The sequence below is a fragment of the Boleophthalmus pectinirostris genome, unplaced genomic scaffold, assembly GCF_026225935.1.
Source record: "Boleophthalmus pectinirostris isolate CB_2022bp ecotype Guang Dong unplaced genomic scaffold, ASM2622593v1 HiC_scaffold_21, whole genome shotgun sequence".
NCBI classification, from domain to species: domain Eukaryota; kingdom Metazoa; phylum Chordata; class Actinopteri; order Gobiiformes; family Gobiidae; genus Boleophthalmus; species Boleophthalmus pectinirostris.
The window spans coordinates 18,054,862-18,080,383 of NW_026571175.1; the positions used below are offsets into that span (position 1 = coordinate 18,054,862).

The 25,522-nt window shown below is 38.2% G+C and overlaps 1 protein-coding gene across 1 annotated transcript; it reads right to left on the bottom strand.

Moving 5' to 3' along the window:
* Positions 1 to 22,315: 22,315 nt before the first annotated feature.
* Positions 22,316 to 25,114, bottom strand: trappc3 (trafficking protein particle complex subunit 3). Its single transcript, XM_020932762.2, has 5 exons — positions 24,861 to 25,114; positions 24,470 to 24,567; positions 24,195 to 24,294; positions 23,677 to 23,859; positions 22,316 to 22,997 (listed from the first exon to the last, which is right to left on the bottom strand). Exons 1-5 carry the CDS (start codon positions 24,900 to 24,902, stop codon positions 22,878 to 22,880), a joined length of 543 nt encoding a protein of 180 aa, XP_020788421.1. The 5' UTR covers positions 24,903 to 25,114; the 3' UTR covers positions 22,316 to 22,877.
* Between the last annotated feature and the right edge of the window lie 408 nt (positions 25,115 to 25,522).

The following is a 25,522-nucleotide window of genomic DNA, read 5'->3' on the forward strand; positions in this document are numbered from 1 at the left end:
GGGGTGGGGTAGTACTCACATGGAGCTGGTGATGAGGAGAGAAGGTGAAAGCTATGGGACAGGGGAACTTACACCCTCCTACACTGTATACTCTCCCTACTTTTTATCAGTTTTGTATTCAAAGTACACAGCATTAAGTAATCAAAGTGTTTACAGCAAAAAATGGGGGGAAATTTGTTTGCATATTATAGAATATTGATGTGTTTGCTTATGAGCTTAGTTTAATTACCAGAACATAAGTATGAATGAGATACTCTACGTGTTCCAAATAATTTCAGTTTTGGTAAATGGTTACATTTTGATTATTAAGGACTGTAAATTGCCCATAATAATTTGATCCCAACAGGACTGTTCCTGGTGAACTAGGGGCAGTGTTCTCACACAGGCTAAGCATTCATTGTTCAGCTGACGTGAGCTGTATTTGTTGGCCTTGTGTGGTGGGAGTAGATTTTAGAAAAGTTTTTAGTGTTTGTTTTAGCTTGTGATTGGATGAAACTCTGAAAGGTATGCCAAGCTTTGTTCCACTGGCAGATGAGATAAGATTAAGTTATAGATAATAAATAAATGTAGGGGCACTAAATCCAGAATCTATTAATACATGAAATTATGAATGTTATTTCTGGTGCCAAACTCTTAGTTAAATCAATTAAGATAATTATATCTAATATACCTATTACATGGTTTAGATGAATCTTTTGTTTTGTTAATGGAGAAACATTTATTTTTATTGAATACTGTGGGGGGACATAAATGAACCGATTGTTATGAATGACCTCAGCGAGAAGAAGTTGATCCAGATGAATTGAATAATCACTAGAACAAACAAGCAACAGCGTCAGGTTTGTGAAAGGACCATGGTGCTCCCTGGACTTGGTGGCACTCAGAACATGGAAAGGGTGGAGTGACCAGATGCCAGGCGATGATGTCATCAATAGGAGCCCTGTGTAGTAGTGAGGCCTGCCATTCATCCACAGGTGTGTGCCTCAGTGACGACGTGTGGCCCGGTCACACCCCACACAAAGCAATAGCCCTGTGTGGCTCTGGAAGAAAAACAGTCCCCATCAACTGTTTCACTATACAGCAATACAGATTTGTCTCTCATTCTGATACCATTTGGTTAGCTGCACTTCTAGTACTTTTATGCACAGCATGTTCTGAGCTCCTCCTACTGCTTTAATTTTACAAGGTGAAACATTCCCGAGAAGAAGGAAAAAACACTTCGTTGTCATAGGTTGCTATTTTGTTCTCTCCATTCCATTAGTAAGAGTAAAAATAAACAGTACTCATTTACTGACTCACTTAAAACTACCGCATTGCATCACACAGGCCACTTGCCCTTGCCCAAAAATAAGCAGTGAAAGTGATGTTGGCAGTAATATTACACACCCCACCCAGGCCTCTGAACATAGCGCCCTATGTCCTCACCTATAAGCCTCTGTTCTTCTCTGAGGTGGGTCTGTGTGACTGAGCAGGGTGGGGTAAGCTTGTTCGATGTACATTGGCCTTGTATGTTCCCTAAGTGGCCTCTTTCAATGGTGGGAGTGTGTGAATGGGTGGAGCTGTTGTTTGTGTGCTCCAATAGAATAAACTTCCTGATGGATTACACCCCTGTTTACCTAAACATTTTGTCAATTAACACTGTTCAGTGTTGAATATGTGATTTACTTAAACAAAGATCAAACGATAGAGATATTTTAGGACACTAGAATAATGAGAAATTAATGCAGTGTGACTAAATCTGAATCAATGCTCACTTCAGCATAGGCACAACTGACAAAGATCAGTTTACAGAGAGGGAGGCATATAAAATAATTATGATTGGATTTACTTGATTTGTTTATGAAGGAGAAACAGAGCTCTACACATTTAATGTACTAAAGGGTGTGTCTAATTGGCTTTGAAATTAGTGACTGAGTTGTATGTCTCAAGGCGGAGATGTACGCACAATACTTGCATTATATATTATAGGTCAATAGCTAACCACACTCAACTGAAAAGTAAACAAAACACAAAAATATAACGCAAACAAAATTTCTAAACTAACTTCTGTAGCACACGCCTGTATTCCTACTGTATTCCTAATTGATGGGATTTTAAAAAGTCCTCCACACAATGTGTGCAATATAAAGAAGTGAAAGCCATTTAAATAATAATTTTTCGAGTGGGCAAAGTGTCAGAGGGTACTCTTCTCACAAGTGAAGTGGTCCATCTTTTGTCTGTTCTAACCTTACAAAGGAATGCCTGGCATTCACCAGGCTGTGCCTACACAAGGTGAAGGAGAGTGGGAATGGCAGAAAGCAGGAAAATAAGATGAACATGCTTGCATGGAAAAGAAGCGCACATCCAAAGAATAAAGTACCATCTTTGGCTTAAAAAGAGCATAGAATTATTTTGGGCAAAAAGTACTACAAATAGTGTGTGAACAGGGCTGTGATGTCTCATGTCTGAGGACAGCCACCTCAGACCTTGATGGGACAATACTCCCAAAGGGGATGGATGTCTTTTAGTCTGCGTGGTGCAGACACGCACATCTGAGACCACTGCTGGCAGGATCTGAGTTTCCCAGGGTAATTGTCTGATACATAAAAGAGGTAAGAGCAGCAGAAACTGAGGGGTGGCACTGTTTCCCTCTGGGAATGATTCTAAGTTCAGAGGACATTCAAAGACAGAAAAAAGAAGTAAAAATATGTGATACAGACATTAAAAATGGTAGATGTAAAGCTGGTATTGTTGTGGTCTGAGGGATCATGAGTGAGTGCTGGCTGTTTGTGCTGATATATAGCACACAGCCACATGGCTTGTTAGCCACATACATGTGTAAATAAGAGAGTGGCGACTGAATGGTATGTTACTGCTTCTGTATTTATGGTGGCTTATTTTGACCCTGGGTGGTCCCTGCTGATAGACCTTGAGTCATTAATCATCAGTAAGGAGTCGGATGTCAAGTGTGTTGAGGTTTAAACAAAGAAGTGTGCCTACTGTAAAAAAAGGAAGAGAATATGTTTTCAGTTTCTCTGCATACCAGTAGATCTGCTAATTAGCTGGGCCAAGGTATCAGGATGTTAGGATATGGCTTGCTGATTGTTTCCAGAGTACTGTTTTATTTAACAGGCTGTGAATACCTGTAAATTTTGTAAAGCCAAATAAAAATGAGAAAACTAATGTTATGCTCATGAAGCAATTTCAACATTGGCTTTGCCAATGTTGTAAAATTGAAAAATGAGAAACGAATGTGTTTAGTTTGTAAGCATCAATACAATAGAGTTTTGAAATAAATGATTAAAAATAAATTTATAAAAGTCAGAAATAAGATGGCTTTCTGGCAACAAGCATACTATCTTTGTTCTACCTTTTGCCTGTCCATAATGGGAGCCTGCCACATGCCTCCATCGTATCCCAAGCAAAGAAAAAACAGAAAAGCCATTTCCTTTACAGCAGAGGCCACAGAATCTCCAAACCTAAACAATAAGGATTAGAACAAATAAAGTGATCTGAAATTTCAGAAGCACAGCTATTGCTCCAGAACTAGCTCACATAATGCTTATAACTTTTACAGCAGGCCCACAAGAACCTCAGCCATCCCAGAGCGGCTGTCTCACCTGGTTTCCTGTGACTCTGAATGTGTCCTGACCTTAACCCAAAAGGAAGCTCTTCCCAAACAGCTGCTTCCATGAGTTCAACACGCCGCTGCTCAATATGTCATTAACTGTGAAAATTACGTGAAGGCTACATTTATACTGAAATATTTGACTTTATTGCACTGATAAATGTATGGGGAAATGGCTACATAGGAACTCAAACATTCACAAAGGACTAAAGGAAATTACAGATGATGAAACGTTGGAAAAGATCAGATTGGGCTTTGAAGGTTACGCCAGCATAAAGAGAAAACATCGTTATACATAGCAGACATGACAACATTAACTACTCTGATGGACAAGGTGTTTGGGCCATACTCATGACTTTCTGTTATTGCTTTCTGAAAAAGAGGACAGAGAGCTTTGAAACTGAGAAGTCAAATTGCATGAGGATAAAATGCAGAAGTGTTAGAATGTAGAATGAATGGTGTGCCCGCGGTTATCCTCTGCCACTGAACCACAGTTTATGACTTTGACATAACGCGGCAGGAGAAAGTGCTAACTTGGTTGTGATGGCAAAGATTTGTTGTTTTTGCTTGTTTTGTGTTTTCTGTCTGGTCTTTTCAAAAGCCTGCAGATGTGTGACTGTGTCAGAGAAAACAAGACAGCAGGCCTCCAGCTTTGGTTAGCATGGAGAGACGTGCCAGAAAAACAGACATCTGAACTACGCAAACAGCACCACAAAGGGCTTTACAGAGACCACCCACTGCTGCGGCAACAGATCAACCCAGACCTAAAACCATTTTTGGATTATGGCACTGTCCAGTTATTACAAAGACCAGCCACATGGGTTCAGCAGCATCAGAGACACATCACAAGGGTCAGAAGAGGTAGGAATGCAAAGGTAGAGGAAGTCTATCTGATGTTAGGCTTTATTTTTAAACGTAAAAAAAAGTTTTTTTAAAGTTCATGCAAGTGCACCTCCTCAGACTATTGCATCATTGCACAATAGAAGCTTTGATAATAAGTGATCATAGGTGATGAATGGCTCTGCTTTGGCCTTAATTAGTCTTTCTAATAATCATCATTATGTAGATAGACAATGCCTTTTTTCAATTAGAAATGGCCAAGTTTTAGACTACAGTAGAAGGTGCGGGACAGTTACCACAGTCATGTGATCTATTAGCACAGAAGCCTCATGCAATGCCCTCCTGCCTTTCTCTATCTGATTGCACACCTCCTGCTTGTTTATATGTGGAGATGTAAGCTCAAGCATGCTCAGGATGTCCACATTTTCTCTAATAGATTTCCTGCTTTGACTAGCCACTAGCAGCAGGCATGTCTTTGTTTCCTGAAACAGATGAACAAACATTATTGTTGGAGCTAGAACCAGAGGCAAGTAAGTGACATTTAACATTGTAGTTGTAGTGGGCTGTAAAATCTAAACAACTTGTGGCTAATATATTTTGGGAAAGGAGTAGACGATGATTTACAAGGAAAGAATGTTTAAACAAATTCATACAAGTCCAATATTATGTAGAGTCATTAATGTTTATATTCAGTCCAAGGGCTTTTTTTTATCAATCTGTATATGTACATTACTTCATAAACAGTGAATGCCTTGATCAGACATTAAGAAAGTCATGGGAAAAGTTTTGGACTGGGCTCTCTCTGCCCTCTCACTTCATGTCTGACATTTCATCCCACAGACTCTTTGTTCTTGGCCTGGTCCGCAATGTCAATCCTGTATATATTTCTTCCTTAGCTGATATTAAGAGTGAACCCTCGACCCAACCAGGAGCTGTGGCTCCCTCCTAAACCATTCACATGGAACTAGTTAGGAAGACATTCCTTCCATGGAGAGAATGTCTGGCACAAGTGCCTGTAATACCGAAATCATAAAGTGGAGGTCCAACCTAATCACATCCTGTGGCACTCTCACCCATGCCTTCCTCTTCCTTTGCCCCTCTCAGGCCGTTATTAAAGAGGGAAGGGTGGCTAAAAGCATTTAATCGTAATGTTTTCCGTTAAACAGAATTCAGTCTTCTCTGGTCTTGTTTTGTTCATTTTTACAGGCATGTCCTGTGTGTTTTTTTGAGGCAAAGAGAAAGTACAGCATAAAAACTATTGATGATCTTGGAGCGGATACTGAAAGTGACACCAATCACAACATTAACATAACATAACACCACAGACAGGTGAAGTTAATATTAACATACTGTATAATTTATTTTTGGCCCTTGTAGGCGGGAGTTATAACACAGGCCATGTGGTATAGAGTGATTTGTGTGTTCCATTATTCCTTGTTTGCACTTTTGATTCATGTGAAGAGAGAGCTTGTGGTTCAAGTGCCAATATGGCGATACCACCTTGAGAATGCCCATTCTCTTCTGATCTCAAAAGCTATGCAGGGTTGGGCCTGGTTAGTACTGCAATGGGCGACCACCAGTCATTCCTCTTTTAACTCTAGTCATTTTAAATTTATGTTACCGCTTTCTCTTCTCTGTGTTGTTCACCTAAAAAGCTTGAAAAATCCACGATAATTGAAGTCTGTGCCTAAACAGCATGATGTCCTCTTAGTGACATAGTTGTCCTCCCCACCACACTCTTGCCTTAGTTTCACCCCTCATGTCTGTCTTATCCCTCACTCGTCCTAAATACTAACGGTACGTAGGAACGCAGGGTGATGCGTCTGGGCCAGTGTGCGGGCTGTGCATAGGCTCACATTGAGGCCAGCCTAATCACCTTTCAGATCAGCTCTGAGAACAGAGAAGGCTGCACCTTTTATCCCAAACCAAAATCAACAAGGCAAGATTCCTGGGAAGCATTGCAGACATTCTTGAAAGCTAAAGCGACCAGTTAAAAGAAGAGTCATTATCCCCCTTATAAAATCTTTAAACAGAGTTAAAAGTTTCAGGAGTATGTACATTAAAGGGCACATAAAATGATATTATGTGATCTAGGTTATAATGTTGTTTCCTCATCAAAAACATACTTAAGAGTTGTGTTTAGTTTGATTCACACATGTTTAACACACCCTGCATATTTAGGCAGAGTTCTTGTCTCAAACAGAAAACATTCCGTTCCACCTTGTGATGTCATGTGGTTATACAGGAAGTGCCTCACTATGTTTTTAAACTCAATATACCTTGACTAGAATTATTTGGAGAATTTCAGCCGTGTAACTGACAATCTTTCTACTGAAGTAAAGGAAAAGGTAGCTGTTATCTTGAAAACTACATCTTAATGACAACACAAGATGGAACAGAGCCTGTCTGTTCCAACTATAAAGGGTTACTCAAAGATGTGTGAATGAAACAAAACACCTGTTATGTTTTTGATAAGGTAACAACATTCTAACATGGCTTAAAGCTCAGAACAGTAAGTTTTGCATAATATACAACCTTTTAAAAATGCTAACAATACTAAATGAAAAGTAACCAGATACTAATTTGAACACATTGATACTGAAAATATATATCACTGCTGTAAGACCACATGCTAATATTAAAGAAACCACTGGTTTGTATTGAAAATTACAGTACTTTGAAAGAAGAGTGTTATACTTTGTGCATTTTTGTCATCATTATGATTATCAAAACTGATACAGAGTTTCTATTCAGTTAATGTAGTTTTTCAATTGCTCTTTTTTCCTTTAAACTATTAAAGCCATGTTATACAATTAGTATAAGTAAATTTAGCCTAGTAGCGACGGTAGTAAAGACTGGTGGCTGCAGAAGTGTGGGGTTTGGCGTGTTCTGGCCTGGGATGTCAGGGAAGAATCAGTGAATATCTTGGCTTTCTCCTTGTGGTTAGAGCTGCATGGGCTGTGTGTTGGAGCCAGAGCCCACAATGTCTAGCCTGGAAGGTTCTCTCATTAGAAAGACTGCAGAGCATAGCCTCTCGGGAGCTGGAACATGGAAATGCTGGGAAGACTAACTGACAATGCCATATCAGGTAAAATGTTATTATGGGTTATGGATGGATTGTTTAATTTTCTATTTGTTTATGCTTTTAATGTCTCTGATGTCTATTGTCTTTCTACACCAAGTACCAGCAGTTTGTGATAATGGCCAGACAATGTCCTGCTGAAATCTACTTTGTTGACTGTGCAAATTCAAACAAACAAAAGAGGTCTCTATTCTTTAAATGAAGTTCTTTTTTGTTTAAAACTGTAATTCTTGTTGCCATTTCGAAGCTAGGTTATGTGGCTGAAATATGAAAATAATAGGATTGGGGAAGAAAAAGGCGAATTCATTTCTAACATCGGGTCTACCAATCACCAATCATCAACATCTGCAGCAAGGCCTCAGAGGCAACTTTTAATGTTCTCCTCAAATGAGCAGGAAAAAGATTTGAACCTGTGTACTCAGCCGGAAACCATAAATGCTTAGGGGCTTTAACAAGAGCCATGCATTTGCAATTACAACAATCAGAAAGTCATAGGCATACACAAGCACAGACTCTGCACTCAGCTCCACAACCTTTGGCTCTGCTGGGTCGGCAGTTCCTAGGTCATAAAAAATAAAACCTTGTTCAATTATAACACTGGTTTAACAACAAGGGATGCCAAGACTATTTGGTAAATTGATAATCATAATTTTTCAGGACACTAAACATAATCACAAGAACTAAAAAAAAGTAAGGAATTTTAGAAGTAAAAGTAGATAATTTCCATTTATTCTAAACACAAAAAGTACTTTTATCTGGCTGGCTAGCTGGCTAGATCTTTGTCATTATTATTATCATTTTATCCTTCAGAAAGTTTAATAAAGAAAGTCATATACCTTACAATAGAAATTAAAGAAAATTAAGAATTTTACTGTTTACTGTGCCAATAATGATGATGAGGTTTTTTTCTCACAGTGATCCTAAATCTGAAATTTTATATTGTGACATCCCTATTAACAACTAATAATTAGCCTATAGGAAAAAGGTTGCCCAATGTTATTAAGTGTTATTTGTGCAAATCAACCACTGAAGAGTCACAGGTGTTTGAGGGAGGTAGGGGTACAGTCTCTATTGTACACATGGGGCTCTTAAAGCGCCCTAGTATTTATTTGACCATAGTCCAGTGGCCCGCCTTGTGTTGTCAGACTTCATAAAAACAGCTGTTTTTGATTGAGCTAAAGGTTGAAGTTTTGGACACAAGCACTGCTCATGTGATTTCTGCAGACACCTCAAAGTCAAAGGTGGGCACAAGGTCTTAGAAAAACACACATAAATAGTAAGTCTTGTCAGCAGTGTGACATAGAGACCAAACAGAAGCAAATGAATTCTGATTACGTCAGCGGCTTCTCCCCAGACTTAATATTGCACTATTAATACAAAAAACATGAAGTTCTACACAATGACTCTTTTACATCAAAGTCTAGGCAACTTTTACCTCATAACGCTTTGCTGTGAGGTGCATTCATTATGAATTCCATGGAAATAATAACTCTTTTTAATAGGAGGCAGGTTACATTTTCAAAATATTCTAAACTGGCAGCCAAGAAGTGCATTCTGAAAAACTGGAAAGCCTCTGCGCAGATGCACTGGATTAACGAGCTGTTGTCTTACTGTACTCTGAAGATTCTGTAAGACCTAGATACAGTCACTCTTTTTGCTGTGTGAATGTTTTGACAAGATTGGGTGACAGTTGATGTTTCATTGCCCAGTTTTTTTTTTGTGTGTGTCATGGGTTCTTTTTCATGAAAAGATGGTGTAGTCAAAAATAGTGTTTGTGAATTTATTTACACAAGTGTGTAAAAACAGTGGAAAAAAAAAAAAAGATATATTTACAGGTTGTGGCAGTCTTTTTAATAGATCCTGAGCTGGTGCCTGCGGTGCACACAGCTCTCCTCCTCAAAACACACACTGCCTCTGTGCAGATGGGAGTCCCCTTTTATAGTATGAGACTCCTCGCCCAAATCAATTTGCAAACAAAAACTGCTTTTTCTTTACTAATAGAAATAAATGGATCCCCCCTTTTAATACTAAAACATCATAAACATTACCAGAAAATCCTAATAATAACCTTTAAACACAGATAGGAAAAAATATTATTATTGATTGAAATACAAAAACGGAAGGTCACCTGATTTTCTTTGTGGCGTCACACCTGCACGCCCTATGTGATGCATTATAATGGAGAAGCTTCTGAAGCTCAGGTTGGCCGGCAGACACACACGCTGAGGGGTGGCAAACATGGAGGAAAATTAAAAAACTTAAGTATGGCTATGGAGAAGGGAATGTTTGTGCAACAATCAAGTGTGCACCCATGACTGTTGCATTGGAGTTGTGTCTGCGTGTGTATGCGTGTATGCGTGTATGCGTGTATGCGTGTATGCGTGTATGCGTGTATGCGTGTATGCGTGTATGCGTGTATGCGTGTATGCGTGTCGGCCCCCTGGCCTCCCCACACAGCTGACGGGTTCACTTGGTCACACTGTGTGTTGTTTTGTGTGTGTTTTGAGTGTGGGTGGGCTGTTGGAGTGTTTTTTGTTTTTTTTTATTCATTCATTTTTTGTCTATTTTTCTTTTTGTTATGTATAATTTCAAAATTGGAAAAAAATAAGCTAAAATAAAAAAAATTTAAATATTCAAAGCTCAATAACAGCATTTGTTGCCATTTGTGCTGTGTGAAATTGAAATTTGTCTGCACGCTGTGAGATTGTAAATCATGAGTAGAATTATCCCATTTGCCCCAGAAGCCTACTGTATGTTTTAAGGCAATGTGTTATATTACACAGTTTGCCGGTGGTTCTTGCAGACTAAGACCGTGGGCAGCACGGAGAAGTCGTGGGCCAGCTAATCATTTGCGGAATGTGGTGTGGATATAAGATAGGCCAGATTGGGAATGCACAGAGCCAGAGGAATGGTAATTACTGTGGAAATCAAACACCATCAATTGTGAGGTTTTTCAACATTTCACAGTGTCCCTCTGCGCTCCCCTCCCCAAGCCCCCACTCCGCTCCAACTCAAACGACCCTCTGCCACTCCCTCCACTGGGTTTTCTATACTGTTCCACCCCTTTCAACTCCTACTTGTACTTCCTTTACTATGCTGCTACTATTAACATTGCTTTCTTCAAGTTCCCATGCATTTTCCATCCTCACTAATCATCAGGTTAGAAATGACCATCATCACTCAATGTCTACATTTTCTCCAACACAAAATTTTACCCAATACAAAAGGTCTCACAGAAATCAACAAATTATTCTATTCTGTTGACCATTCTATTGCATGGCCTCAAATCCATCCATGCAGATGCTACTGTCAGTTCCCTAAATATCATCAGAACCTATCCCAGTTACTATAAGGATAAGACTTTACAATTCCCCTAGTACGTTTGCATGTCTTTGGATTGTGGCAGAAGTCTATTTATGATACAAACTGAAAACTCTCACAGATCTGAGCCAGTTGAACTGCAAAGTGAAGCAGTGGCTGAAACCAAGCCAAACCAAAAAGAGCCATTTTTAATGTATGTCATTGTAAAGATGGTGTACTGTGATTCATGTTGTAATATCTACAGCCTTTGTCTGTTTATCTGAGGGACCAGGTCTGCAAATTAGCCTATGGCCAGATGGGCTATGGACATGGCATCGGTTGCTATTGTAAATGTAACAATGCCCTCTGTTCTGTCCCTTTTTAATAAACAAACAAATAAATAAAAAATTTACCTCAAGTATTTTTGAGCCTTAAAATGTCCATGCCAATATTAGTAGGGAGGCACACATTTCATCTAGGACAGGGAGTAAACTTAGTTCTTAAATTGTGGTTTTCAACCTCTTGCACACAGCATAATAGCTCTTCTTAAGTATGTCTGGTATGTTCCATCACTTCAACAAGAAGTCCTATCAAAATAAGCAATGAGCACAATCAGGATACATTTATGAAGACTAAACAATCATTTCAATCAGGAATTAATGGCAGTGTGATTAGATTAAAACATTTCCTGTTTGTGAGAAAGCTCTTATCATAACTGCCAGTCTGTAGCCAAAGACAAAGGGGAGAGATCACAGAAAGGGGTACATATTTCAAAATCAGTTTTGGCACAAAAAAAGTCATTTGAGTTGATAAAGTAATAACAAATTTCTGCACTCGTCAACAAAATCAACCTCAACATGTTACGCAAACACATACTGTATCAATATTGTCAATACTCGATGGAGCACGAAATTACCATTTGTCCAGAGAAAACTAATAGGACCATTATAATATGTTTATAGCAATGCAACCAACATAGGGTTTCAAATTGAATCAGCAGGAGAGCAGAAAGATGAATGAGCTTTGATATTTGAAAGAGAGGCTTTTGGAAAGAACAGTACATATCTAAAACAGCACAAGACATCTAATGATAGCAATGTGCAGATTTCAGGATGATCTGCCTCCTTCTGGGGCCTCTCCAAGACTTCTCAGATTAACATGGTTCTGAAACTAAACCCGTCCTGTCATATTTATGGCCTTATAAGGTATAGTCCGCCCACAACGAACTTCACAAGAGGAAGATGGTGCTGAAAAAGTGTAGTAGCTCTACACCCACCAATAAAATGCAATATAATTATGATTCTGCATGCATGTATGATAACAGCAGATCAACTACTAGGGTAATATAGTTTTAGTATTAGGATTAAATATAGTAGCCTATGTAAAATACAAAGTAGGGCCCGACCGATATGGGTTTTGTTGTGGCCGATATGAAACCGATAAAATTGGAGTTCGAGCTGCCAATAGATAGCCGATATAATCACAGATATATTTAGTGATGTAAAAATTCACTGCAAACCTTGAATTGTTTAAAAAAAACTTAGGTTTAGCTCTAGTGGATTTTAAATTGGGTTTATTTAGGCAACATTTATTGTTATTCTGCCTCTTTACCTCATATTTACAGACAGTAGGTCGGCCTAATGGCATTTTTGCATCACATTCTAGCAGCTAGTGAACAGGCTCTTTTGGCTTGGCTCACTAAAAGCTGCTGGCTCTTTCGGCTCCCAAGCGGCTCTTCAGATTGTTTTGTTACAACCAGGACTAAGCCAGGACTAAACCAGGACTAAAGCAGGTCTAAAGCAGGTCTAAAGCAGGACTAAACCAGAACTGAACCAAGTCTAAAGCAAGATTAAACCAGAACTGAACCAGGACTGAGTGTCAGGACTCGGTCTCTATCTCTCTCCATCTCTCGAGCCCAAGATTAGTCCTGGTTTATTTATTTTATGCTGAACTACAGCCAAACATGCACATTTTTCTATCCTATGCACACGCATATTTCTGAAAGTTTCCTTTGAGCCGCTGCCGCTGTCAAATTACCACGAGTCTGCATGCGGCGTGAAGAGAAAAAAAGTGAGAGAAAGAGAAAACACGGCTCCCAATAAGGAGCAGGCTCCCGTCGTTCGCTTCAAAGAGCCGGCTCTAAGAGTCATTTCGTTCAGGACCGACTCATCACTACTAGCTAGTAAAAAAACTACCGCTATTAGCCTTTAACCTTAAATGCGCGCACTGCGGTAATTAATTATATGCGCAAATGTCATAATTCACACGTCTATTCTCAGCTCATTTGCATATCAATGCAGGTCCAGTAACAAATATACAGCCAATATAGTCACTTTACAATAGACCAATAGAAGAAAAAATAGTCTGTTTATGTGTGGGAGCTACAGCTAATCGCAAACCAAAACTAGCTTCAAAGTCAACATATTTCCAACACTCACCGCTCACAAAGTCTCCTCCTCACATCACAAGTCTGCACTAATAAATGTCCTTTTAATCCAGACTCAAACCGATTGTCCGTAAAAAGAATATAATCTCAGTGTTGCACGTGGAGCTATGTCTGCGGGTGTAAACAAGGGCACGTGAGTGACCTGACGTGAGTGACATGTGTTCAGGGACAGTACGGACACACACACAGGCAAATTATTCCGCAGATAAATACTGATGTGGAACCATATATTAGGACATTTATCTGTCTGTAAATTGGATTAACTTAACATAATGTAGAGAGTCTAAGCTTTATAACAAGGTATAACATGCCCACGTGAAATATCGGCCCATATCAGCAAACATATAGGCCAATAGCCGATATGTCTCCAGTTGTCCATATCGGCCAATTATATCGGCCAACCGATATATCGGTCTTGCTCTAATACAAAGTGTACATTAAGTGTACAAAAATAAAATCAGATATGCATAATCTATTGATAAAAACATGGCATACCTGCAGTCACTGTCCACAACCATGATGAGTTTGAGGTGAACAGGTGGACCATGGGATCAAGGACCAGAGAGAAGAGACGTGCATGATTGAAGACGAGTAGAGTAGTTTAGTAGTCCATTTTAATTCTTTGGTTACTGCAGTGGTTTCTTGAGTCTGCAGTAGGCTACATCACTTTTTCGGCTTTCCAGAAATTCTGCAAATGTCACAGTTCATCGTTATGATACACCAAGCCCATTACAAGTAAATAACTTTTATACCTACACTGAGCTGATACTCAAAACAAGGGAAGCGTGGCCAATCACTTCTGGCCCATAATTTTTCTTGCCGTAAAAAAGCAAACAGGGACGGTCTGTTATACTGCCACTGTGTGGTGAGATTAAAAATGATATTTTAAAAGAAAATGTGTCCATGAAGCATTGGGCGAAAAAGAGGAAATATGGTTCTTCAAGACATAATTTCTGCTATGATCTAAATGAAATAAAGACTTTAGAATACACACCAGGCTGTATAATGCAAACTAGAAGAGGCCAACTGAAAAAAGTATAAAGATTTTACTTAGTTTCTTCATTTCCACTACATCAGTCCAAAGTCAGGGATATATTTCATTGGATAAAATACAAAAACACACATATTGATATGAGAAGACACACATAAAAGATGTTAAATATCAAACAGGGCAGACATTGCCTGAAGGACTGCTCAGCTGTATCACAGATGTGATGAAGAGAGGAGATTGACAAAACGCACAACCACACCACATGCACATTAGAAGATCCTAGTCATATTGGCGGTGGAAAGATGTATTGGTGATTGGTGTGTTTCTTACTTGTTACCCTGTTTATTTAAAAATTATCAAACAGGATTGGTCTGAATATGCCCTTTATCTTTAGAGACAAAAAGTAGGCCTTATTTTGATTTTCAAGTAGAATATTTTATGTCCAGGGACTAGTAGTTAGTCCAGGGTGACTTTTAGGAGACAGGACTTGAGGACAGTGACAGTAAACAAGTACTATTTGAGGGGACAGCAGCCAGAACCAGCAGGTGTATTATGGTCACGCTTTCAGACAGGCCAAAACATGAGTAATGGGACTAGGCCTAATTGTGATGTTTAGTGGAACAGATGTGAGGACAGGACAAGGACTGGACACAAAGACTCTGTCCTATGTGGTTGATCTAAACTAGACTTCGTTCCGAGCCAGATGTTCTAAAGAGTCTGATTGCTTATTGTGTAATCATGTAATATATAATTATGTTTGACCTTAAGTGAAAAATATTTCATATCATGTAATCATCACCTAATTACTTCCTCTTGAGTTGTAAAAATGTGTGGTTTTGGAGAGGTAAACTCTTTATGGACGTGTATCAATGAGACTTACATGATCATATGTATCTGCAGTAACAGCGCTAAATGGTCCATCTCCAATGCGCCTCCTGTTGGTCAGCTGGAGGGCAGGACAGCCATAGAAACCTCACTCCTCTGTATATTTCCTTCAGCGATAATAATCAGTGAGGAAGATTCGGCTCCAGTCTGTTTCTCATTTTAAACCTCAATAACTCCTCTCCTCACCAGTGCTGCACACACCATGGCCTTGTGATGGCAACCACTCAGTGGAAAATCTCTAAACCACAAAAACAATGGCAGAATCAAAGACGAGGAACATATTAAGTGATTATTAGTTTATAACTGTTTGGATGTGCTGTATTTAGTTAACAAGCATTTTGATAAACAAGATAAAATGAACCTTTGACATATGTGAAGCATATGTCAAACCACACATTCTAAACATGACAACGCATGACAACAATTATGTATTTATTTATAAATAGTAACAAACATTATGAACATTAACATTATTTTCAAGTTAGGCACAAGCTCACTGTTGCAGCACACAACAGTGAGATCACATCTTTTAAAATAAATATATGAACTTTTTATTCCAGAGCTTTGCTAAAACATGTAAAAAAAATATATATGTCATCAAAAAGAACTTTTTCCTGCATGTTCCCTCACAATACAGCACAAAAACATGTTACAGTGACATTCGCTCATATGAGCTGTTTGAAATCTGCTCTTGGCCCTGACCCTATGTTTCCAGAGGGGGCTGTGTGGATCAAAATGGAAACATATTGAACTTTTAGCTTGGATCCAGTGCTCTTTTAGTTGTGTACATTCTTCCACACTGTGCTGATTCAGAGAGTTGCATAACAAAATTGTGAAATCTGTCCTTGATCAATGCCCAAATATAATGCAAGGTCTTTTTGGGGCAAAACGTATCAAATCTTGAGTACACTGGTAGCGATTTTTGCAAAAAGCCTCCAGACATCTGTTAAAGCTGAAAATAGTTGTTGTTCATATTGTTCTCATACAGTGTCAAATCAAAGCCATTTGCTTCCAGACATGACATCATGATGAGGGGCTGATTTCCGCTGATTATTGAGAAAGGAAAAGTCACTGTTGTTCTTATAGCATACACTGGCAGAGTGATGAACACACCTGAATCTGACTTTGGAAGTTGTGGATTTTTTGATCCTCAGCTCAGTCATCCCCAGTAAGTAGTATGTAGCAGGTAGCAGTAATAGGTACTCTGTATGTATTATAGCAGTTCAATGATCAATCTAAATAGTACCTTTTTATGCATCAGTGGTACAGCCATGGCTTATCGGGTGATAAGGCCTCAAGTGGCACAAGATGAGTGAATCAAGCCATTATTTTAAATTGCATGTTCATATTTATTTCAGAAATAAATAAAAAAAAAATGATTTGAAAGGATTTAATTTTACATTTTGCAGTTTATGAGCCAAAGATGAACCATCATGGCGCTGTAAAGTTTTTCAGCATCAAATAAATAAATCAATGTACAAAATAAAATAAATAAATAAACTGTAATCTTTCTTATATGTTTGTTTGCTGCTTCCAAAACAACTTCAAAGTAATCCATGAACAGTCTGGGTTCTGGTCTATTCCAGATATTCTTAAGCTCTTGGCACACACTGCATTTCTATCAAAGCAGGATTTTTTCAAAACCAATTTTTTTTATCTCAATACATCAAACATGATGTAATTATGTCTAACAGTGTGCATGCCTTATCAAGCCAAGAAAAGATTTACTTTCAGAACACACCATACTGTGACAAGGTGAGAGAAATGTCAAACAAGCATGAAACTATGAAAGAGGAATGTTTGGATGATCTTTCCAATAGTTCAAGTTTTCCCATTCGATCAACTTTTTTAATGAGATGATACACATCAAAAACACAGATAAATGACTATTATTTTATTCATCATGGCATATAACATTGGCGTTGTCTTGTCAACTGCTCTGAGGTCAGGTTCATATGTATATAATAGGGTTTCTTTAGGTGAATGACAAAAGCAGGTTCAGAAGTCCAACATGTTCAATTTTAACTGTTCTTGGCGCACGAAAACAGCAGCAGAGGCTACCACAGCTGCTCTCTGCATGGTTCTCGGTTTGGGAAACCGATTTGACAGAACAAGTCCAAGACAGAAGTGAGATCCAGTGGACTCTACACAACCTGGACTACCTCAGCGCTGGTTCAAACTATCAGAGTGAGAAGAATAACAAAGCCATGGAAACAGGAGGAGTGGCAAAAGGAAATTGATCTCCTGTGGTAACAGGTTGAGTGAAAAAAATTCTATCTGCAAATTCCTTGCACTCAATCCCTCCACTCCTTCACTCTTTTATTAGTGGTTCTTTGTTATCCAAATATATGATGATGCCTGAAAATGATGATGCTTCTGTAGCAACAAAAACTCAACAATACTGAACAACATCATCATATTTTACACTTTGTTTCAAGCTTTTGATTGTGGCTTATTGGATGTTAAGTTATATTTTATTTAATTCAGACATTCTCACTTTGTCAATTCACCAAAAAAGTGTGTGTCTTTGTCGAGCTATAAAGACAAAATATTAACCAACTTCACAATCCAACTTACACCCGGGTCACTCCCAGGACCTGTAACAACACTTCAAAATCTTTTAAAAAAAATATTTATGTTATTGTTTGGGGTGCTTAATCAATATATAAATGGTCAGCATTTATGTAAATTGGTAGGACCATAATTAGACTTAAGGGGAAAGTTCATAAAATGTCTGCAAAAACCGAATGCAAGGGTAATATGGAACCATAACAAATGTGTTGGGATCTGTCGCACTGGACATTTGAACATAGGATAATATTTGGTTTGATCTCGTCATGCTCTTTTCACAAGGAGCCAGAGTGAAAAATGGAAACATTAGATTATGTTTTCCTTCTCTAATTTTAGCTCCTGCACATACCTTATACACAGCACTGCACCGAGTACTTTCATAATGACTCCACCCAGAAATGGCTCCCAACATACTTTTGGTAAAAATGTCTCAAAATTCAGGCACATTACTTTAGATACATATTAAAACACACTTTATCAAGACCATGGTCAAACCTCCTTGCCAAAAGCCTGATCTCGCCAGATCTCAGAAGGTAAGCAGGGCTGGGCCTGGTTAGTACTTGGATGGGAAACCGCTAGGAGTTCCAGGTGCCAGAGTGGGGCGGTTGTGGAAAAAACTTGTTGTGTCCTTAGGCAAGACACTTCACTCACACCTGGTATGAATGTCATGTGTGTGTGTGTATGCGAGTATGGATATGGGCGGGAGGGCTGATGGCACAGCTTCCTAGCTTAATGAAAATCAAAGGACACTATTTTTGGCCACTCACGCACATTATTGAATGAGAATCATGCAGACATAACTGCCTGTGAACAAAGTTGTTTTTCTATCATGGTTTAACCTAACAGTGAAAGGAGGGAATAAGTATGTGGGGCTAACAGTTAATGCTGAAACGTGTTCTTCACCTTTGGTTAAAATGTGGTTATTGGTACTTTTAACAGCAGGGGTGTATGGGTTCTGGAGAACTTCTTTCACCTTTCTGCATAACAAACAGCTTGGTGTTTTCAACTTGTTTTTAGTCCTTTACGGTAAATGAGCCAGAACAGGTATTTTAGCAAATGACCTTAAGAGGCATATTTAGTCACGTATTTCTTTCAGTGGACATATTAAGTGGTGGAAAAACCAAGCGCTCACACTCAATCACCTGGCCTTATGATGTCATGGGCTCTAATCCTGTTCAATGATTGTGCCAGTGCTCTGCTGAGGTTGTTTGCCACTGCGTAACATTTTTTGGAGGTGCTGTAGTGACAAGTATGTTGCAGAGACCCACCCCCACACCCCATTTGAAATTGTAAAATTGAAGCAGACCATGCAGGACCAGTGCTGGGCGTGTCACAGAACAGACAGCCCTTAAGTTTTGCACGTAACATTATAAAGCATTCATGGAGGTTTTTTGTTTGTTTTGGAGAAGGCCATTTGTGTTCAGAGATTGTTAAATTGCTACTAATGTGTGATTAAAATGATATTAATTAAGATTAAAGGGTTTATGAACAAAAGCTTTGGTACTGAGTTACAATCCAGGAACAATCTGTAACAATGACAGTAAGAGCTGTGTTTTGGGGTCTTTGGGTTGTTCCTTTTCCCTTTTTAAACTATGCTGTTCCCTTCCTATTCACTTTTTTTGTGTCCACTGGCCTTGCTTCTTATGTCTGTATGTAATGGTAAACTTGTGAGTTCCTTTTAGTAAGGTAAAGTACACTTTATTGACCCTATAGGAAAATGTGTCCTATCTCTAGGACAACCTGCCAGGAGCAGATCTTGAGCTTAGTTGGGTGAGGATCATCTAGTTTTACAGTAGGTATAAATCAGGAATCAAATCAGAAAACAAAAATTACTATAAAAATAAACACTTAAACTGCAGAGGAATCTACATACCCAGAGGACCTCACAAACCACTAGTACTACTCAAATCACAATTTTAGAAAAATTTGATTAGGTTATTGTGTATTTTTAGTGGATATAAATGTACCAAATTGACTGCACATTTACTTCCAAACTATAATCTCCACATAAAAACAAAAAGAATACAACTGAATGATCCCAATGTAGCACGCTATTCCATAAGCCTTTTCACAGTATCTAAGAATCAAACACACTTTTTTTTTTCTCGGAGCATCAGAGGGTCAGCCATTTCCAACACAGTCCCACCACAGATGACTTGGCTGTCCTCTAGGTGACGATGATGATGTCCAGGAGGTGACCTTCGCACATGGGACCACCCCACACAGTTTCACACTGGTTTCCTCCTCTTCCTGTCTGTATGTGGGCCTTGTACATGTCCACAGTGTGTGTTTTGTCTGTGCTATATTTACAGTAGATTTGACCAGTGCTGGGCCAGAACCGGACGCCTAATTGGAACAAGGTGGAAGTGTTACATGACCCCTTTCAGCATGAATGTATTAAAATCACACTGGGAGGCTTCATGGGCAAGCATGGAGATAAATCCTCAATAGTAGCAACATAATGTCATAAATATCTCATCATGTGAATAAATTCTCCTAACTGTCAGCATAGCATGTATTTAAAGAAACACATGTCTCATTAAGGCCATGCAGTGAAATGAAAGTTAAAGGTGAAATCTGTAACTTTTCTGGTGAAGGGCACACCACTTGCTTTAATCCATGGAAATGTTATTGCTTTGCCTGTAATGTTCCACAGTACAGCATTACATGTGGAGAAGTAATCGTGGTCACACTAAGAATACATGCTTTCAAGTTAATTTTAATGAAGAAAAAATAACTGCAACTAAATTATATACATTTAATGTCATAGTGTGGAACATACCTGGCATCTCCATGGCGACAAGCAAGTGATGAAACCATTGGCTACCGGCCAATAACTGTACTTCCCTATCTACATGAAACAAATTGCTCAAAATACCCAGAACAGTAAGCCCTATAGATTTTCAGGGCAATGTGAAATCATGCGATCCATCTTTCATTTCATCATACAGCCTAGTTTGTGCAATGACAAGGCCTACTTATCTGTACTTCAAAGAACAACATTTAGATTATTTTCATTTCATGGTAGAAGGGCAAATTACATTTTGTAGAAGAAATTTGTTAGTCTAATTTACAGTTTTGCAACAGCATGGCAAGGGAATACAAAGACTACTATTGTGATCATATCAGCTGCATAAACTCAATGGCTGCAGGGTCACAATAAAGGAAGAAAGAAAAGCGAAAACACAAGGCAGAAGGCAGAAGGTAAAAGTGCACTCATCAGATAAAGGAAATTGGAAGCATGGCGGACCTTCAAAGGAGTAGAATGGGGTTTGTAAAGTTCCTGTAGTCCCAGACCTGTGGTTCAATGACAGCAGAGACAGGAGCAGGTCTGGAGAGTCTTCTTCTCTTCCTCTTTGTTGACAGGAGTCTAGGATGCACTGGATCCAGGTCAGATGGACAAGAGCCACATTTCACCGGACGTCATTGTTTCGTTTTTGTTCTTCCACCCCAGCCAAAAACAAAAAGAGGGCGTATCAATTTACATGTGAAGAAAGATAGATTGATTGCATTTCAGTATAAGTGCTAATAACAAAATGCTCTATTGTTTAGGTTTAACAGTAGAAAGATCACTGAAATTCTATGTTCAATGCAATGGGTTCAATTACTCATCTTAGTATGTAAACCTAACAATATGGAAGTTACAATGTTTTTTTTGTTTTTGTTTTCCTTTTTACCTATATAGTAATACTATGATAACGTATAACTTTTAAACTTTTCAAGTTATCTAAAGCGTGCCCCAATGCCTCATGTAGGTATAGCGTGGTACAGGGAACAATAACAGAAACACTTAGGATCACTGGTCAGTTCGGGTGCTGGGCTTTACAGTTGCAGCATGCCTTTTACCATTTGTTTCCCATGAAAGCCACATGGAAACATTTAGCTAGCCTGAAGCATATCAGTGCAGGCCCACATCATTCGCTACTTGTTTTCAAAATCAAACTCAATATTATTTTTATCTGCATTTTGCACCTGTAGCATCTTTACTTGAAAGTTCCTTATCTTTAACAACTGAACCATCACATATGAATGTTGGTGAATAAAACATAAAGCAAAATTCGATTTTGGGACAGATTGTATTTTTATACTATGTTAAATCATAACAAATTCATAATGACCACCTGAATGTATGTTTCTTTAGTCTTTTTTCACATTATCTATGAGATTATCTGTTGCCTATTGTATAAAAACTATATTACCCTACATCTGACATGTAGTATACATTTACATGCCCAATAAAAATCAGACAACTGGGATAATCCAATAACCCATGTGTACGTGTACATGCGCAAAAGCCATCAAAGATCCTCAAAAATACCTGGTGACATGTCAATGGACTTTTAGAGTAATTTGAATTTTTTTGCACGATTTTCCCTGTAAATACATGCACAGGAGTGAACAGTCAAAACTCATATGAGATGTACCTGTTTAATCCAGGAATCTGACAATGATCAGATATTTGGTGGGCACAAAGCCACTGTTACTCGGTATTGTCACAGAACATACATTTCATCGGTAGCAAAGGTTGACAGAACATATTTAGCACCCTCTGGTGGTCCCCTGAACATGTGCGCTTGAGAATGATAGACAAAATGGATTTCAGAAAGTTTAATAACAATAAAAAGCTGTACAAGATAAATGTTTAGTGGATATTTTATAAAGAAATTATTAGGTATACTATGTAACTTTTATGGTGGAGGATCTCTTACATTTTTGTCTCCATGAAGCTTCTGCTTTTTCTGGAATGCTCCAAAGCATAGAATTAAACTTCTAAATCATGAAGCAACAACTCAGTAAGATTGCATGTGTTTCAAGGTATTTTCAATTAATAAGAAAAAAATAAATATAATATACAAAATAAATGAGGATTTAGCATCATACAGTGGAACATTACTGGCAAGGCAGTAACGTCTCCATGGAGACAAGATGGCAGACCCACCAATGAAAAAGTTACATAGTACACCTTTAATACAGACAAGACATTTTTCCACACAGAAAAGGAGCAAACACATTGGAGTTAATTATGCTTGTGATCATCATCTTTACAACTGCTGATATTTGATTATGTTCATTCATCCTCAGTGTTTCAGTCTCAATATATAGGGTTGAAAATCATCTTCATTGTACAAAAGATATATGAATTTTGTTGGTTTCCTCATTCGTCTCCTGCTGGAAGGTTCTCCTCGATCCTTTTAATGAACCTCATACGGATTTCTGTCACATTGTCCCCTCTAAGAGTGTCCTGGGCAAACCGGACATCTACAGCCATCTGGACCTAAAACATAAGACATTATTTTTAATATTGATTGTTTAAAACTAATCATAACATTAGAAGGACCACTCTCAAAATTACTCATGACACCTGGTCTCTTATATGGTGGGGGGGTAAAAATGGTAGACTGTATAAGGAAATGAAGCTACAGGAGTGAATTTTGAGCCAGGCTACATATTAGGAATAGGATTTTTTAAAGAACAAAATAGTGAAATGAAAACATTGTGATCATGTAGAGCAGGTTAATACAAACATTTTAAGACCAAAATGACCAGGCTCACAGCAGCAGTTACAGAGAGAGGGATCACAGTACTTCAGTGTAAGTCAATGGGAGCCAGGGTCAGTAGGAGCCAGAGGAGCCTGCATGCAAACTTCCTATTTGGAACGTGGAGGTTAGTGCATTAGCTCTGTCCATTTATATATATATTTTATGAACATTACATACAACATAAAAAAAAAAAGCCAAGAAAAAAATGTGGAAACCCCATTTTTGAAATATGGTCAAAGCAAGTGTAGGTGGAGTGAATATGGTGAGTGTTTCAGTAAAGGAGTTACTGAAGCGTTTTTTTTTACAATTTGATTGACAATTTGATAAACAACTACAAACATTAGATAGGGGTGATAATAATATGTCTGGTGGTGTGAAAGGCTAAAGAGCGCAATAAGTGTTTTGTGAAGTTACCATTTCTAGAGCTCCTCGGAGGATGCCACACAGCAGATTGGAGTAGATGAGGGTGCTGTGGTTGTCCGGTAGCTCCACAAAGTCCACCAGAGGGTTGTTCTCAAGAATCAGAGAGAACTCATCTCCTGCTGGGCTCCAGTTAGTCACACTCGGAGTTATCCCCAGGTACATTTTAAAAGCAACCTGCCAAAACCAATTAGTTTCATTAAAGTAACATGACAGCAATATTCTTCCTGCTAATACATTTTGATTTGCTTATTCCTTTTTGGTCCTACTTTTTTCAGAGTCCTTCTTTTTAGCTGGGACTGCTACATAAATCATCCTCTCAAATGGCAAATAATGTTTTCAAAACCAGAACTCCTGATTTCTTACATGACATATATTGGTTAGTTACAGAATATAATATCTGCTAATAAAACAAACTTATCCCCAATTAGAAACTGGTTCTTTATCAATGAAAATACATAAATTATGTTTTGATTTGGGATTTTTGATTAACTCTAATTATTTCCATTTACCTTAGCAATGACATCAGCCGTTTCTCGGAAATCCTGACACCTGCCAATACTGGAGCGTGCCAGAAAGTCCTCAATCAAGCGCACTCCAATGTTATAACCCCTGAGGAAGAAGAGGCAAAGGAAAGCAAGCTAGACCATTATCTCATTCTTTTTTTTAAAAAAAAAGATCAAGACAAAAAAAATCCCTATAATGGTAATAAAATGGAAATATTATGTGGTATTATGTGGACATATATATAATAATAATTATTATTATTGTTTTTAAATATACTTACATTTTATCTAACTGCTTGTTGACTTCCTCATCATTCTCATAGTCTTTACAAAGCTGTGTGACTAAGGCCCCATATGTCAAAGTGAACAACTCTGAGTTCTTAAAATAAATAAATAAATAATAAGGTCACAAAATGTTTAGGTTCACAACAACAATTGCCTAGTTATAAACATGTGGACTATCAATAATAATCAATAAGTAATAATCACAAATCTACAAGGGGTTTAACTACAGATTTCACTAGGTATAAGGATAAATTTGTGCATCCCTTGATTCGCTTCATGCCATTTAACATAGAGGTGGCAGTGATCCATAATTGCAATGCTGTCAATAGCATTAGCATGCTATAAGCTACATGGCTAAGTAAAGGCTCGTTTAAAACGTCTTCCTACCATTTTCTTGCTGTCTGTCGCTCGGTTAGATTGCCTGGACATTGTGGACACTGTTACAGGCTAACACCGTTAGAAAGGTCAGAAGTAATCCTTTATTTATTTGATTGTTACTGAATCTTCCGTAAATGCCCAGCGCTAATGAGGTTAGGAGTGTCAAGCGAACACGGAAAGTCAAAGTGCTTCCGGTTAGTATCTTTGGAAGGTTTTATTTAAAAAATAAAAAAAAATTAAAATTAAAAAATTGGATGTTGTCTGCATATGACGAATAATGCACGTGAAAAATAACGCCAAATGATTATGCAGCTGTCTTACACAATAGCTATTAAGGCATATTCATGGGTTTCAGCTTCCTGTTTTCTGCAATATTTTGAGAACTTTATCCCATTCAAAAGATATATTTTGTTTAAATTGTTAATTTTTTCATCATTCTGAAGTCCATGAATAGCAGCCACAAAGTTTGTTTTGAAAGGGTTTAGATGTGCTCTGGATATGCTGCACGAGTACAAAAAAACACAAACGTATTTTGAATTAAAAAAACAAAACAACATTTTTCACGAAACACGCGGTAAAGTGGCAATGCTATTTTCTGCGAATTATCTATTTGATCACGTTATAATTTACACATTATTTACGGATCTCATAATATTATTGCCTTTTTCTTA

What these genes read in the sequence shown, in the direction of transcription:
- trappc3 (XM_020932762.2), bottom strand. Translation starts at nt 24,902, where the DNA reads ATGTCCAGGCAATCTAACCGAGCGACAGACAGCAAGAAAATG. An exon ending in CGACAGACAGCAAGAAAATG is followed by an intron (nt 24,568 to 24,860) that starts GTAGGAAGACGT and finishes ATTTATTTTAAG; the next exon opens with AACTCAGAGTTGTTCACTTT. An exon ending in TCCGAGGAGCTCTAGAAATG is followed by an intron (nt 22,998 to 23,676) that starts GTAACTTCACAA and finishes CTTATGTTTTAG; the next exon opens with GTCCAGATGGCTGTAGATGT.